This window comes from Sycon ciliatum, chromosome 8 (genome assembly GCF_964019385.1).
Source record: "Sycon ciliatum chromosome 8, ocSycCili1.1, whole genome shotgun sequence".
NCBI lineage: Eukaryota > Metazoa > Porifera > Calcarea > Leucosolenida > Sycettidae > Sycon > Sycon ciliatum.
The window spans coordinates 8800911-8813832 of record NC_088650.1 but is presented as its reverse complement, the minus strand read 5'-3'; the positions used below and the strand labels follow the sequence as shown (position 1 = coordinate 8813832).

The following is a 12922-nucleotide window of genomic DNA, read 5'->3' as shown; positions in this document are numbered from 1 at the left end:
TCTGAACCCAGACTGCCACCTTAAACTCTGATAAGGCCCGCGGCGGGAAAGTTGCTGATTGGTCAGCTCCTAGGCAACGGGATTGACCTCGTTCTAATTGCTATTAAAAAGTTTAATGTACCATTGCATTACGAGTCCATCCCTCCAGGATCTCTTTTTCACTTGAAACGACCCACGTGCCCTTTGCTAGGTTACGACCAATCAGCAGCCTCGGAGAGCGGGCTTTGATATTCCATCAAAGCCCGCTGTCAGGGGCAACCCGCGAAAACCATCAAAGCCCTGATCGATCATGCCCAATCGCAGTCTTTTCAAGGTGACTTTAGACTTCAGGGCTAGTTCAGGCTGCTCTGAAATCCCAAAAGAAAGGCCGACATTCACGGTCCACATTCGAGATTACCCAAAGAATAAAGCAATTGAATCAAAAAAATTGTTGGGGATCGTCTGAAGCATATTCAAGCGAGGTACAGTCGGGCTTGATGACTGATCAAAGCCCTCGGGCTTTGATCAGCCATCAAGCCCTAGCTGCTGTACCTCGCTTGAGTACACTGCACAGATCGTAGGACCCGGGGGTGCCCTCGGTAGTCATAGCCCAAATTTGCTAGCAATTCTTTGAGCAAAATATCGGATGTGCAAGTTTCCGGCAAGTTTTGAGCCGGCAAAATATCGAGTTTTGGTGGGCTTTTCGAAAAATCCAAGGCTTCTTAGGGACTTCCTCGACACAATCAGTCACCAAGGTTGAAAACAAGCACAACAGTTTAGAAAACAGACTCATGGCTACATTTCAGTGGAAAGTTGAGAAGCAGCAGGAGCTCAATCGAAAATATCGTCGTCATCAGCGACAATTATCGTTGAGTTTTCCATTGAACTCATTTCATCTCGAGCAAAACCAAAGCAAAATACCGACGGAGAAAGGAAATGCCAAGCAGAATATCGAAAAAAATTGTGGCAACTTTGAATTGTGCGGCAAAATATCGAAGTAGGCCGAGCAAATTTGGGCCATGACTATGACCATGTCGATGTAGCCCTCGGCCTCCTGAAAGGCTGAATATGGCATGCGCCAGCATCATGAGTGACATGATTGTAGTCATGTAAGGTGTCACATGTGCACACATGGCATGGCCTGGATATGGTAGGCGCGCACAGCATATGCATATATGGTAGATCTGCGTCATTTGTACTCCAAAAATGGCAAGTACAACCTACACGTATACAACAGAACAAAGCCACCGGAAATGCGCATGCACCGCAGCTGCACAGACTAGACACACACCTAGTACCTGCATCCCCGCAAGCAAACTGCAATGCATGGCATAATGATTGTACATTATCGTACACACAGTTGTTTTTGAGCAAGAAGACCTTCCAGCTTCAGTTGTTGAGTCAGGCAGTTCTGAAGCTAAGCCTACTTTTCGTTCTGTCCTAACACTGCTCGTCTTCCTCCCTCTGGCATTTGAACTAAAACCACTTTTCCACCGTCAAGATGACCGACTTCCAGCATGGTTTGTGCGGATGCTGCGATGACTGCACCATATGTTTGCTGACCTACTTTGTGCCATGCTACACAGTTGGCAAGACTGCGGAGAAGTTGGATCAGAGCTGCTGCCTGTGCGGCTTCCTGACCCTCGTGCCAGCCGTGAGCTGCTTTGCCATGTGCATCTTGAGAGGCAACGTGCGCGAGGCCAACGGCATTGACGGAAATGCGTTTACGGACTTCCTCTCCACCATTTGCTGTCCGTTCTGTGTCATGACACAAATGGCTCAAGAAGTGGACGCTCTGAAGTAAGATAAACGGAACGTTTTGAGCGCTTTTTCTACTGCAGAGCTTGCAATGGTGATCCTGTTTCTCTCCACAAGTACCGGTACTATCGACCCTTTCCGTGGGAAACCTGACCAAGCAAATATACTGTCAGCCCGAGTATCCTTGACTGTACACATTCCACTATAGTGTTTTTGGATGGCATAGATAGAAAGGATTATTTATTGGCATGATCCCCACGCTGTCAGCTCGTTAGATAACCTATTAATTATTAGTATTATTATTTATTGTTAGTAGCAGAGTTTAGTGTCACAGTATTTCATTCGGAGTTCCTATCAATAATGATACTCCGGAGCAGTAAGTACTTTGTAAAGGCCATTTACCTGTAGGTTTTCGACCGTATGCTTTTCAGATTTGATGTTTCCTTTTCCTTGCGTTGGCATGACCATGCCATTTTTGAGCCTAACTTTAACTGCTGCATTCTATCGAATTCAAAGCGCCGCAGACAGTCAAGCTGATCTGTTGAGTGATGAGTCTGATGACTATGATCATCATGGAGAGTACACTCTATGGTGTTGTTGCCCCCCCCAGGATCTAGGAGTGCATGGCTGAACTTGACTATGGAGCATGCAGTTCACACCATGCAATATGCGGTGCTCCCCGGCCCCCGGCACAGTTTGCTCGTGCTGCAGTATCCATGAGTCCCGCACCCTCGCTAAGTCATGCAATTTTGTCCTAAAATTAGAACTGAATGCACGACATATCAGTGAGAGACTAAGAGTGAACTGCACACAGTAGCCACGTCAGACTGTGCTCTGAATTAGTGATGTACACACCATTACAGTGAAACCTGTCTAAGACGACTGCTCAATGATCAAGGGCCCTTCAGAATGTGGTCTCTGATACCAGGTGGTCTCCTTATCCAGGGTTATTTCCCTTGGTTGTGGCGGTCTTCTAGGACAGGTGGTCGCCTTGACAGGTTTTACTGTACCGTAAAGTACCGCCAGAGCGCCCCACCTTGATTTTACAGCCAAGAGAAGAAAATCGTATGGCAGGATGCTACTATAAGTTTGCACGATGTGAGAACCTTCGTGTACTAAGGTCACACTTGGTATGCTTTTATGTCGCGCTCGAAGGTAAACTTGGTACGGATTGACTGCACAATGTGCAATGTTCGTACAAAGTCCGTGTCGTATGACCTACAGACAGGAATCCACCTCCACAAGGCGGCCACGAAAGGACGAGATGGTGGGGCGCTCTGGCGGTACTTTACGGTAATAATACAAACTCATATTCGAAGAAAATACTGAACAGTCGCTGCTTGGATGACGACTACACCATGGCTTACAGTCGAGTCATGCGCCCAATAACTTTGTCTGCAAGGGGTTAGCCTGGGACGTTCTTTCTTCTTAGAAACAATTCGTACTGAATCCCTGGTCTTGACTAAAGTTGAGGCCGTGGCGTTCTTGGCATTTGAGGCTGGGCGTTCTACGGCGCGTGACTCTACTTTAGTGGTAGAGCACCGCTAAGCAAGGGTCCCTGGTTTGAGTCCTGTTGGTGACAGTCAATTTTTTCTTCAGACTTTTCCCATTCGCGATTCCCGTCAACCTGATGAATACCGCATTTCGTATACTGTACAAGCAGAAATATTCGTCTGGAAATTAATTTCGTCTTTTTCGTCCAAGGAGCTTTTGGACTAAATTAAATGCAGGACGAATGTAGATTTGTCTAGCTTTTCAATACACTCTTATGGTCCATGGACTAAATTTTCAACCGGACGAACTCCTTTTCTTCGGAGTAGGACGAAATTATTGACCGACGAAATTTTCTGCCTGTACAGTACCTAAAGTCGATAATTAATTATTAATTTTTTTCATTGCTACTGTATCAGGTTCGGCCTCATTTTCTCCATGATGCACTGATGACTCCACAAAGGACGGAACAGTTCTGTCCGCAGATTGAGACGATAATTATTATCGATTTAGGTACAACTCACTTTGCCGTGCTTAGTCATAGCAAGAGTAGATAAACAAGAGTGTGCGGCTCGCGGATGGGTTGGCTTTACACTACAAGGTCGGTGCCCAGCACGTGCTCTCACACTGCTCTGCGGCAAAATCCGCGTTTCTCTGAAAAAAGGTGACGTCAACAAAAAATTCCGCCGCGGGCGGGGGTATCTGCAGATTGTGCAGGAGAGATCCGGAGTTGCACACTCTTGCTTATCTACTCTTGGTCATAGGCATAGGAACCAGGAAGTAGTGAAGGTATTTTAGTATAATTTTACTACTCCCTGGTAGGAACAGTGCCTCTGGTGACCAATGTGGCAATGATTATGTTTCGCCCAAACAAGGTCACGATGACTGGACATCAACTGGAGTCGTATCTTGTTGTTCTCCTGGGGAGAACCCAACCAATGAGCCACCCTATGGAATGTGAAGAGCTGTGCTGAAAATAGCACACCCGGTATGTGTACAAACATATAAGAAATATTCCGATGACTCAGTAGGTAGATTTCAGATAAAGTACCAGAATAAAAGCAGATGGGGACTTTGCCAGTGACCAGCGTATTGCAGTGTCTGGCTCGACGAGCCACACGATTCAACAACTTGCATGGATAGTGTAAATACTGCAACTAAAAATATAAAACTGCAGGGCCAGCCGTGCAGAATATACAATGAATGTTTAAGGTGCCAAGGTGGAACAACATGCACCGAAAAAGCACAACACGCACCCGGTGTAGAAGGACGCGCGCGCGTGTGTGCAGCGTTCAACGAGCACCAGCTCGAGGAGATGATTTCAAGAAGTAGACACATCAGCTCTCCTTGTCCGCCTTGCCGTTCAGCTGCCAGTTGTACGCGTGGTAAGACAGAAAGCCCAGCGAACCGTCCCCAGCAGCATCTAGAAGACGCGTGACCTCGGCCGAGTTGTCTTCTTTCAGATATGGCAGGCACCACCTGGCATTGAACAAAACCAGCACAGAAGTCACACAGGCTAGACAAAGTGTTCCAAAGTGACACGTGGGGGGGGGGGGGGTACAAAAAAATAAATACTACAAGTGTAGGGTCATAGAAACTCCCGCCAGAGAGCTTCAAACCCTTCCGTGAGGTGGGGCGGATGGAAGACCGCTCCGTGGTTTTCTGCAACGCGACCCCAGGTTAGTGATGTCGTACTTGAGCAGCATAGGCGATGCACGACATGCATTGTGCAGCATGAACCTACCTACGCATACGTTTACTGACGATTGCTCTGATCAAGAATATAATCAAGTTATATTATAACCCCCAAACGTGTGCAACTGCCTGCACAGCCTCTATGCAGTGCTGCGACGGCAGAACTTCACATCACGTGACATGGTTCAAAAGGTTACGCTAGCAAACAGCGCAAAGTGACCACAAGAGAGTTGAAGCCAAAGCTGGGTTGCGTATAGCCCTGTATTTATGGGTTGGTTCACATATTGCCGGTACGCGCCGGGAGTCACCGGTGGTGGGCCTCTTGCAACCACACCTGGCGCATTGCGATTATGTGAACCAACGCAGTCGTAACAAAATCATACGGTAAATAATCGCAGTGCCCAACTCTTGCGATCTGCCCCGGCACCGATCCCGTAGAATTTTGACCAAAAGTGGTTTGTGAACCTTTCGGGCCGGTGCCGGGACCTAGACTTTGTCAAAATTTCAAACCAAGACTCGTCCTAAATTTTCCTAAATTGAAGCTAAAGATGAGGTCCGGTCGCCATTCTTGCAGTCGCTTCAAGGTGGCAAAATTAAGTCAGCATACCAATCCGTCCTCTTCGGATGATCTCCTTGACTATTTTGCGACTTATGAGACAAATACAATTGAAACAAATAAAAAATACGAAGTATACATTGGCAAGTTCTTGTGACTTCATCAACGTTTGCATGCATAATTTCGACACCATCGCTACTAGACTGCAATAAAAGGTGTAGAAGTAGTTTCATGATCTCCAGTAAAAGATAGCACCGAGTGGCCATCACCGAAAGACCTTGAACTACTGAAGAAGAAAAATTCAAGCTGCAATTGGCAAACCTGCCGTAGCATTCGGACACATTCCGTGCTCAGTGACTTTGTAGTAGATTTGGTACTCGAACCATATGCGGGATGGATCGGGAGCTGGCTCACCGCCGGCGCCGGTGCTTCCCGGCGCCGACTTGGCTTATGTGAACCAACCCTATCGTGCACAGAGTGCAAAAAGTGTGTACGGGTTCATCACGTGATGAGAAGTTCTGCCGTTGCAGAGACGCAGACCCCCTCCCCTCCCTCTGAAACGAACACAGCTTGCTATGCTGGACGACAAAAATCACACGCATGTACCCGGTACATCACATATGTACAGTGTCGGTTGACTTGCGATTTTGGCTCGCACCCCCTCTTCCCCGAATGAATGATGTTCGTCTCAGGGACGACAAAAAACCCTTTGTGACGACCCCTTAGTCAAGTGGTTTCACATGCTCCGGTTCACGATTTCTGCATAGATACAAATGGGACCAAGAAAACCCAAAAATAGCGCAACAATTATTATTTGAAAGAAATCTGCTGTGTTCTCCTCATGCAGAGCTGAGACCCCCTACCACGGTTGAAGCAAGCACAGCGAGGAAAAAGGTTACTTACCGGAGTTTCTCGGCGTCCGATTCTCCGAAATCACAACCATACCATAGGAAGATCTTGGACATAGAAACCTAAAGTTGTAGCAGCAAAGAAGGGAGAGACACATAAATACCGAGCACAGTGAAATTTGTACTCCCGAATCGGATGGTGTGCCAAAGATGTATGACGTAACTACAGGTGGAATCCTGATAATTCCAACCCCAAATTCCGGGGGGAAACTTCTAATGTAATATCTGGACATTCTAACTATCCAAACATGTGCCCACAACCTGAAAAAACATTCCCGTTGTCACACATAGATACGATACTCACATTGAAGCACTGCATAACATGCTAATTTTGGTGTAACTTTAATTTCGGTAGAGAAACCAGGCACCTAAATTTAGATTACCCCTAAAAGGCGCTAGAGTATGCACTGTATATGAAGGGTCACGGCTGTTCACGTGCAGGCACTTATCAATATGGCGTCGTTCGGTGCGATTTATGTAACATTGTGCGAATAGTACAAATACGCGATGAGTTTGCGTTTTTGCAAGAAACTCATGTCGATCCTCGCGTGGTTCCACGATTTGGGATGCGAAACCAAGAGAAAAGTTTTGAAAGCGCTCGAGCGAGATACTCGACTTTTCGGCAATTTGAGAGAGAAAGAGGGTGGAAAGGCATCCTGGCCTGCCCAGTTAGCTGTCTTTCCGCTTCAAACTTGCTCGAAGTACTCCTGGCAGTCTGGAGATTGATCTCGCCAGTGATTGTCAGCCTCTGCTTGGCGTGCTCGCGTGTACAACATTCAAGTTAGACATTTCGTAATCGTTCAACGCACAATAGGGTAGATATCACAATTTCAAGCTCACTTGGCCGGCTGCTGTCTTCTTCTACAATATCCCACATGCCGACTAAGCAATTTACAGCAGGAAGCAGCATTCTACACTCAACAGCAACTAAAGGGCCACACCATTTTGTCTTCCAAATCAAGAGAAAACAGGCTCCTGACTCGTCGCGCGTATTTAGAAGTTCACGCGCGTATTCTAATGACACTTGGGGAAGACAACCAGAGGATAGTCCTCTACCTGGGAAAAAATCGACCTAAGCTGGGAAAAAATCGGGAAGGGCTTCTCGGAGCCGAGTTTGTCAGCGACGACACAAGGAGTATTCCAGAACGAAGCCAAAGTCGCACGACACAGAACAAATGTTTCTTTGAGGAAAGGCAGTCATGTGAGGTACGAGCGGAAAGCTTGAAACAAGACGCAGATGATCAGCGTGTTCCCCGGGCTGTCCGGGCTGACTAGTCTCCAAAATCCAGGGGAAACCATGGCCTACTCGTGTTCTGACGATTTGAAAATTCAAATTTTCTTGCCATTGAAGCCCAATCGAGACTTTCGGCGGCCATATTGTTAAGTGGCGTGAAATCGCACAAAAAAACAGCCGTGGGGTAGGCTGGTCACCTAATTCTACATTACACCTGAAACCTGGCAGGTCCCTGACACCGAAATTTTAGTCCACCTGAAATTACATCTTAGATACAACTGTTAACTGGAGTCCGTACAACTGTAGTTGCCTTTCTAACTTTGAATCACCAGCAGGAATCCCACACATTTTCTAAGTGGACCGAGCAACTAACCTTGCTATCCTGGACTCGAACTTCACCGTCACAGAAGTTCCGCGTCGCTGCTTCCAGGCCAAAGTTGAGGTTCTTTGCCGAGTACACATTGATGGGAGGACAGGACTGAAATACAACAACGAAACACCAAACAGACAGCAGCAGGGCAGTGTCAGCACACCACAAGACATGTAATCAGGGTTCGAAATCAGGCGAGGCATTACCACGCACAGGGGTTGAAACTCGGGGGCAGGATGCAGTCTCACTCACAGGGACTCAAATCGTGAGGGGAGGGGGGCCTGTCTCACTTAGTCCTATGCCAAACGCAGCCGGTATAAGCACTTGTGAGAAGCCTATATTGTACATGTAGTTCATACATATACTGTCATGCCCTGAAAAGGCGCACAGCACTTCTCACAGCACTTCTCTTCTGCGCCCAGTTATAATTATGTAGAACAAATTACGGTTCGCGTCAGAGCCAGTTAGCCTGATTTCCCGCATCCGTAAGAACACCACCACCCTCAATGATTAAGGCGGAGATGCAACTCCTAAAACAGTGGGAGGCGAGGAGATCAGACCTACCACAAAAGTGACGCCCAATCTAGTATTTTAAATCATGATTTATGTGAGAAATGCGCAAAATAAACATGGCTGCCAAAGAATACCCGCTAACCCGCCCGTTAAGAAAATTACCCGTTCGTTAGTTAAAGGTACAGGTAAAACCTGGTTTCAGCGACCACGCATGGTTCCAGCCCAAAGTGGTCTTATAAACAGGTGGTCTTTCAAAGCAGGTGATCTCCCTATATGGTGATATGGGTATCAAATGAATCCTCGCACTTCGTGCTGTGCATTGGTGAAGTGCGTAACTTAAAAGGGGAGTGATATAGTGAAGTACTGATACATTGTAGTGCACTGTACTACTTGTAGTGTACAAGCCATGCATGTGGTGGCACTGAGAGACAGCACAAGAAACCAGAACGATTTGACCTTTGTGCTTTGTACATGCACCGTACCACAACAAAAAAAACGGCGTGGTCGCAAAACTTCGGAAAACGATTTTCAGATCGAGTGTTCAAGTAGGGGTGGGCGGATTATTCCCGGAATAATTTGGGAATACTATCGATGAGAAAATTTTGGGAATTTTACGGGAATTCTATCGATCTTTTGCCAGATCCATTGACCTTCAGAAGAGTTTTGGGGGAATTCTGTCAAGTTTGACCGGCCAGAGGCCCAGAGAACAGAGAACAAGCGCGCATCCATGGACGCAGCCTGAGTACATAGTAGCTGTGTACAGTCAGTACATGTACGTGTAGATCCTGCATGCAGTGATCACGTGCCTGACCGTCCATTTTGCATACTAAAGAGCATGCGCAAGGCACGGTTCGTGCTGGGGTTCTTTTTGGGGGGGGGGGGGGGGGGAATTCTTGAGAATTTTTTCGATGTTTTGGGAGAGAACTTTCGAAGTTCCGCGGGAAATGCCCGAAAGCATAATATCGGGTGCGTGCGAGCATAATCCGCGCGCCCCTATACTCAAGTCGTGAAGTTTTTTTATTTTATTTATTTTTTATTACTGTAGTACATGAAGTGGTCGTTGAACTGGCGATCGGTACCAGTTGTAAGCCGGTCGCTGGTCGCGTCGAGCGAGTGGTCGCTGAATGCGAGTCAGAATGCCCGTGAAACGGACGGTGCCAGACAAATACGGTCGTCCACAGCAGGTGGCCGCTGAGTCCAGGTGGTCTTTGGAGCAGGTTTTACCTGTACAACCGTTTGACCCCTACAATCTACAATAGCATAAGTTATTTGCTGATTTTAATATACATGTAGACAAAATTTCTTTTTGAGGATCCCGTCCATGCTCTTTTAGTCATCTGACCTCTGACTCTACATGTACATATACGTACCAAGCACAGCTTCTTATGGCCCGTGGAGACTTATACATACATGTATATTGAAACCTGATTTGTAGTATTCATAGGCCAACCTGTTGGAAGCAGCGCTCACCTTCGCTCCACAAACAAGTGCAAAGTGAATTCTGGGATCGACCTTGTCCATGGCGAGCGACAGGCGAGGATCGTCCTCTGCAAAGCACGGCTGTTTCTTGGCCGGATGCGGTCGATTTGCTGCAGCACATACATAGAAAGTACGGGGAACTGCAGTTACAAAAGCAAACAAAACTGCGGGAAAAGAGGATGAAGGGTATAGTGCTCTGTACACGCCACATTCTAAACCTACATCAGCAGGGCTTTCCAACTCCAGTGCCCAGGAAGTGCGCAACATCCACCGGCAGGGTGGAGGAAACTCCATTGCAACGCGAGTTTCACCCTTCGCCCTGCTGCATGAAACTGCGGCGCAAGAATTCTATGGCACAGTGCAGGAATACAGCGTATCTGTTTGTGTTTAGCTTTATTTTACTTCACCAGAAGCACAGGCAAAATCTGCCTTATCGCTGGGCTTATTGCCACAGTTCTTGCAAAATGATGAAGATCTGGGGAGTTTCAAAGACTTGAATGCTCACCTCTCAGGATACCATGTTCAATGTCATCCAGCGAGTACACATGGCCACCAATGTCATAGCACGTTCTGCTCCAGAAGTCCTGTGCCTCCAGCACACTGGATGGCAGGCTCTCCATGTTAGCCAGGCCATGCACAGTCAGAGCATTGTAAACATCTAGACAAGCCACGGGTACGCAGAGAGCAAAGTCCGCACACGCACAATGGGAGAGAGAGAAAGAGTGTGTGTGTGTGAGTTAGTTACTTCTGAAGTACGTTCCTGGCTTGGTATCAAAGGGGTTCTCTGCATAATAACACTCAACTCTCTTGTGGGTATTCTGACACATGCTTGGAATATGGATGGAACGGTTAAACTCTTCCGGATCCTGATATCACAGAGTTAGAGGGACTGGATGGTGATGCTGCAGACTGTTGCCAATATAGCAGTCTTCCTGGCATGTATTTTGAGCTGGAAACTATCGTGGCGTCTTTGTCAAATCCAGATCTTTCCAACAAGCCATAGATCGTGAAAATCCATCAATGTGAAGTGACAATCTAATACATTACATTTAGTTCTGAACCTGAGCATGCAGGTGAGTGCATTGTAAGTTTGCGTTCACCATTACGTGGCCAGCACCCCGGGTCAAGGCTTGGCAGGGAAAGGGTCAATTTTTCACTAATCGTAGTCTTCAGGGTGCTGAGTCAAATGGTCTTGGTCTGAGGAAGCTAAGACGCTCCCTTCCTCCTTTATTCCCAATCGAACTCGCCACTATCACCGAAGCTGGGTGACTGTGCCCTACTACAGTCCTGCTCAATGAAATCCAGCCGCGTCGTTCAAGTCTGCACCTTGCACCATTTCGCAGCCCAGTGTTCGCAGGTCTAGGGCTGCGCAACGCCCGGCACGTACGTGAGTGGTGCGACTGGATTTCATCGAGCAACATTGTAGATGGGGATTTGTATGCAAAATGTCACCAAAAGCGCCATCTCGTTCTTCTAAAAGCACAGATGAACGAGATTGGCCCATATGTTGTCTTTTGAACGCTGATTCAACTGGTTTTGGTCCGAGAAGGCTGCAATGCAGCATCCGGCCCTTATTCCCAATCGAACATGGTTGAGTAAGTGGTCACGTGCTGATGCGTACACCAGTCACCTGGTCACCGTGCCTGCATGCTACAACTACTGTAATTACTTACAGCCTGTTTAGGGCGCTTTCCTGTCACTCGAGTTGAACCTTGGTGTGAAAGTTGTAGCATGCAGGCACGGTGACCAGGTGACTGGTGCACGCATCAGCACGTGACCGCTTACTCAACCGTGTTCGATTGGGAATAAGGGCCGGACGCTGCATCGCAGCCTTCTCGGACCAAAACCAGTCGACTCAGCATCCAAAAGACTACAACATCTGGGCCAATCTCGTTCATCTGTATAAGAACAAAATGGCGCTCTTAGTGGCATTTTGCATACAAATCCCCATCTAGTAGGGCGCAGTCACCCAGTTTCAGTGGAAGTGGCAAGTTCGATTGGGAATAAAGGAGGAAGGGAGCGTCTCAGCTTCCTCGGACCAAGACCATTCGACCCGGCACCCTGAAGACTACGAGTAGTGAACATTTGATTTTGGACCATACATCCCCTATAATTTTCTGTGACAAGATACTCTGTACCATTCCATGGGTGATTACTCAAGAATACTTGTGCGTCAGAGGAGCAGAACATAATAGATTGAAACAATCCTGATCTGGTGTAAAAGTGTAAAAGCAGGTAATTAGTTGGCTACAGTCTAGAATTTTCAAAACGCGTTTTCCCAGACTCTTGATGTTTTATTTCTAAATAAACACTTACTCAGAAAGAATGCTTTCTTGTTGTCCTCGTCAAGCAGGGAAACATCAACACCCCGCAACTCCTTGCATTTCTCCCGGAACTCAGCGAAGTCATCACTTCGTTTGATGGAGGCATAATCTACGCCACGACCGTCATCTTGCATGAAAGAGCCCTTCAGGTTCAACATGAATCTCTGCATATCTGAGGCGACGACCTCAGCGGGTCTATGTTTTGAAGAGGGATCGGCATCACTGCCTGACCCCACGTTCAGGACGATTTTCTCCGTTGATGACATTAGCCCTCTGACACGACTAAAAAGCACACGAAAGATGAGCCAACCGGAATCGTAAACAGATCGGAGCCAATCGAAAACAGAATTCCACGAGAAAGAAGTCTCATGTGTACTCATTTTCGAATTCGAATTGGTACGCTGTAATACGAAAAAAAGAGAGGAGCCGGAGATGTATCGATGTATGCACCGCACTGCTGAGCGTGATTGTCTCTCTCTCTCTCTGCTGCTGCCAACAGAGCTTTGACATAATTTTGACAACGAGCAGCTGACACCGTGATAGCTAACTACATTTTTGTAGAGGTAAACGTCGAACAAAAGAGACTGTATACAGTGTGTACTGTATACATGTAGC

General features: G+C 47.1%; 2 protein-coding genes across 2 annotated transcripts; one reads left to right on the top strand and one right to left on the bottom strand.

Annotated features, from left to right (window-relative positions):
• The first annotated feature begins 1480 nt into the window (after positions 1 to 1480).
• Positions 1481 to 1783, top strand: LOC135823530 (uncharacterized). Its single transcript, XM_065336374.1, has one exon. It carries the CDS (start codon positions 1481 to 1483, stop codon positions 1781 to 1783), a length of 303 nt encoding a protein of 100 aa, XP_065192446.1.
• Positions 1784 to 4135: 2352 nt separating this feature from the next.
• On the bottom strand, positions 4136 to 12799 carry LOC135823229 (uncharacterized). Its single transcript, XM_065336076.1, has 6 exons — positions 12300 to 12799; positions 10489 to 10641; positions 9975 to 10093; positions 7995 to 8099; positions 6383 to 6450; positions 4136 to 4707 (listed from the first exon to the last, which is right to left on the bottom strand). The coding sequence occupies exons 1-6, from the start codon at positions 12685 to 12687 to the stop codon at positions 4566 to 4568; spliced, it is 975 nt and encodes a 324-aa protein (XP_065192148.1). The 5' UTR covers positions 12688 to 12799; the 3' UTR covers positions 4136 to 4565.
• Between the last annotated feature and the right edge of the window lie 123 nt (positions 12800 to 12922).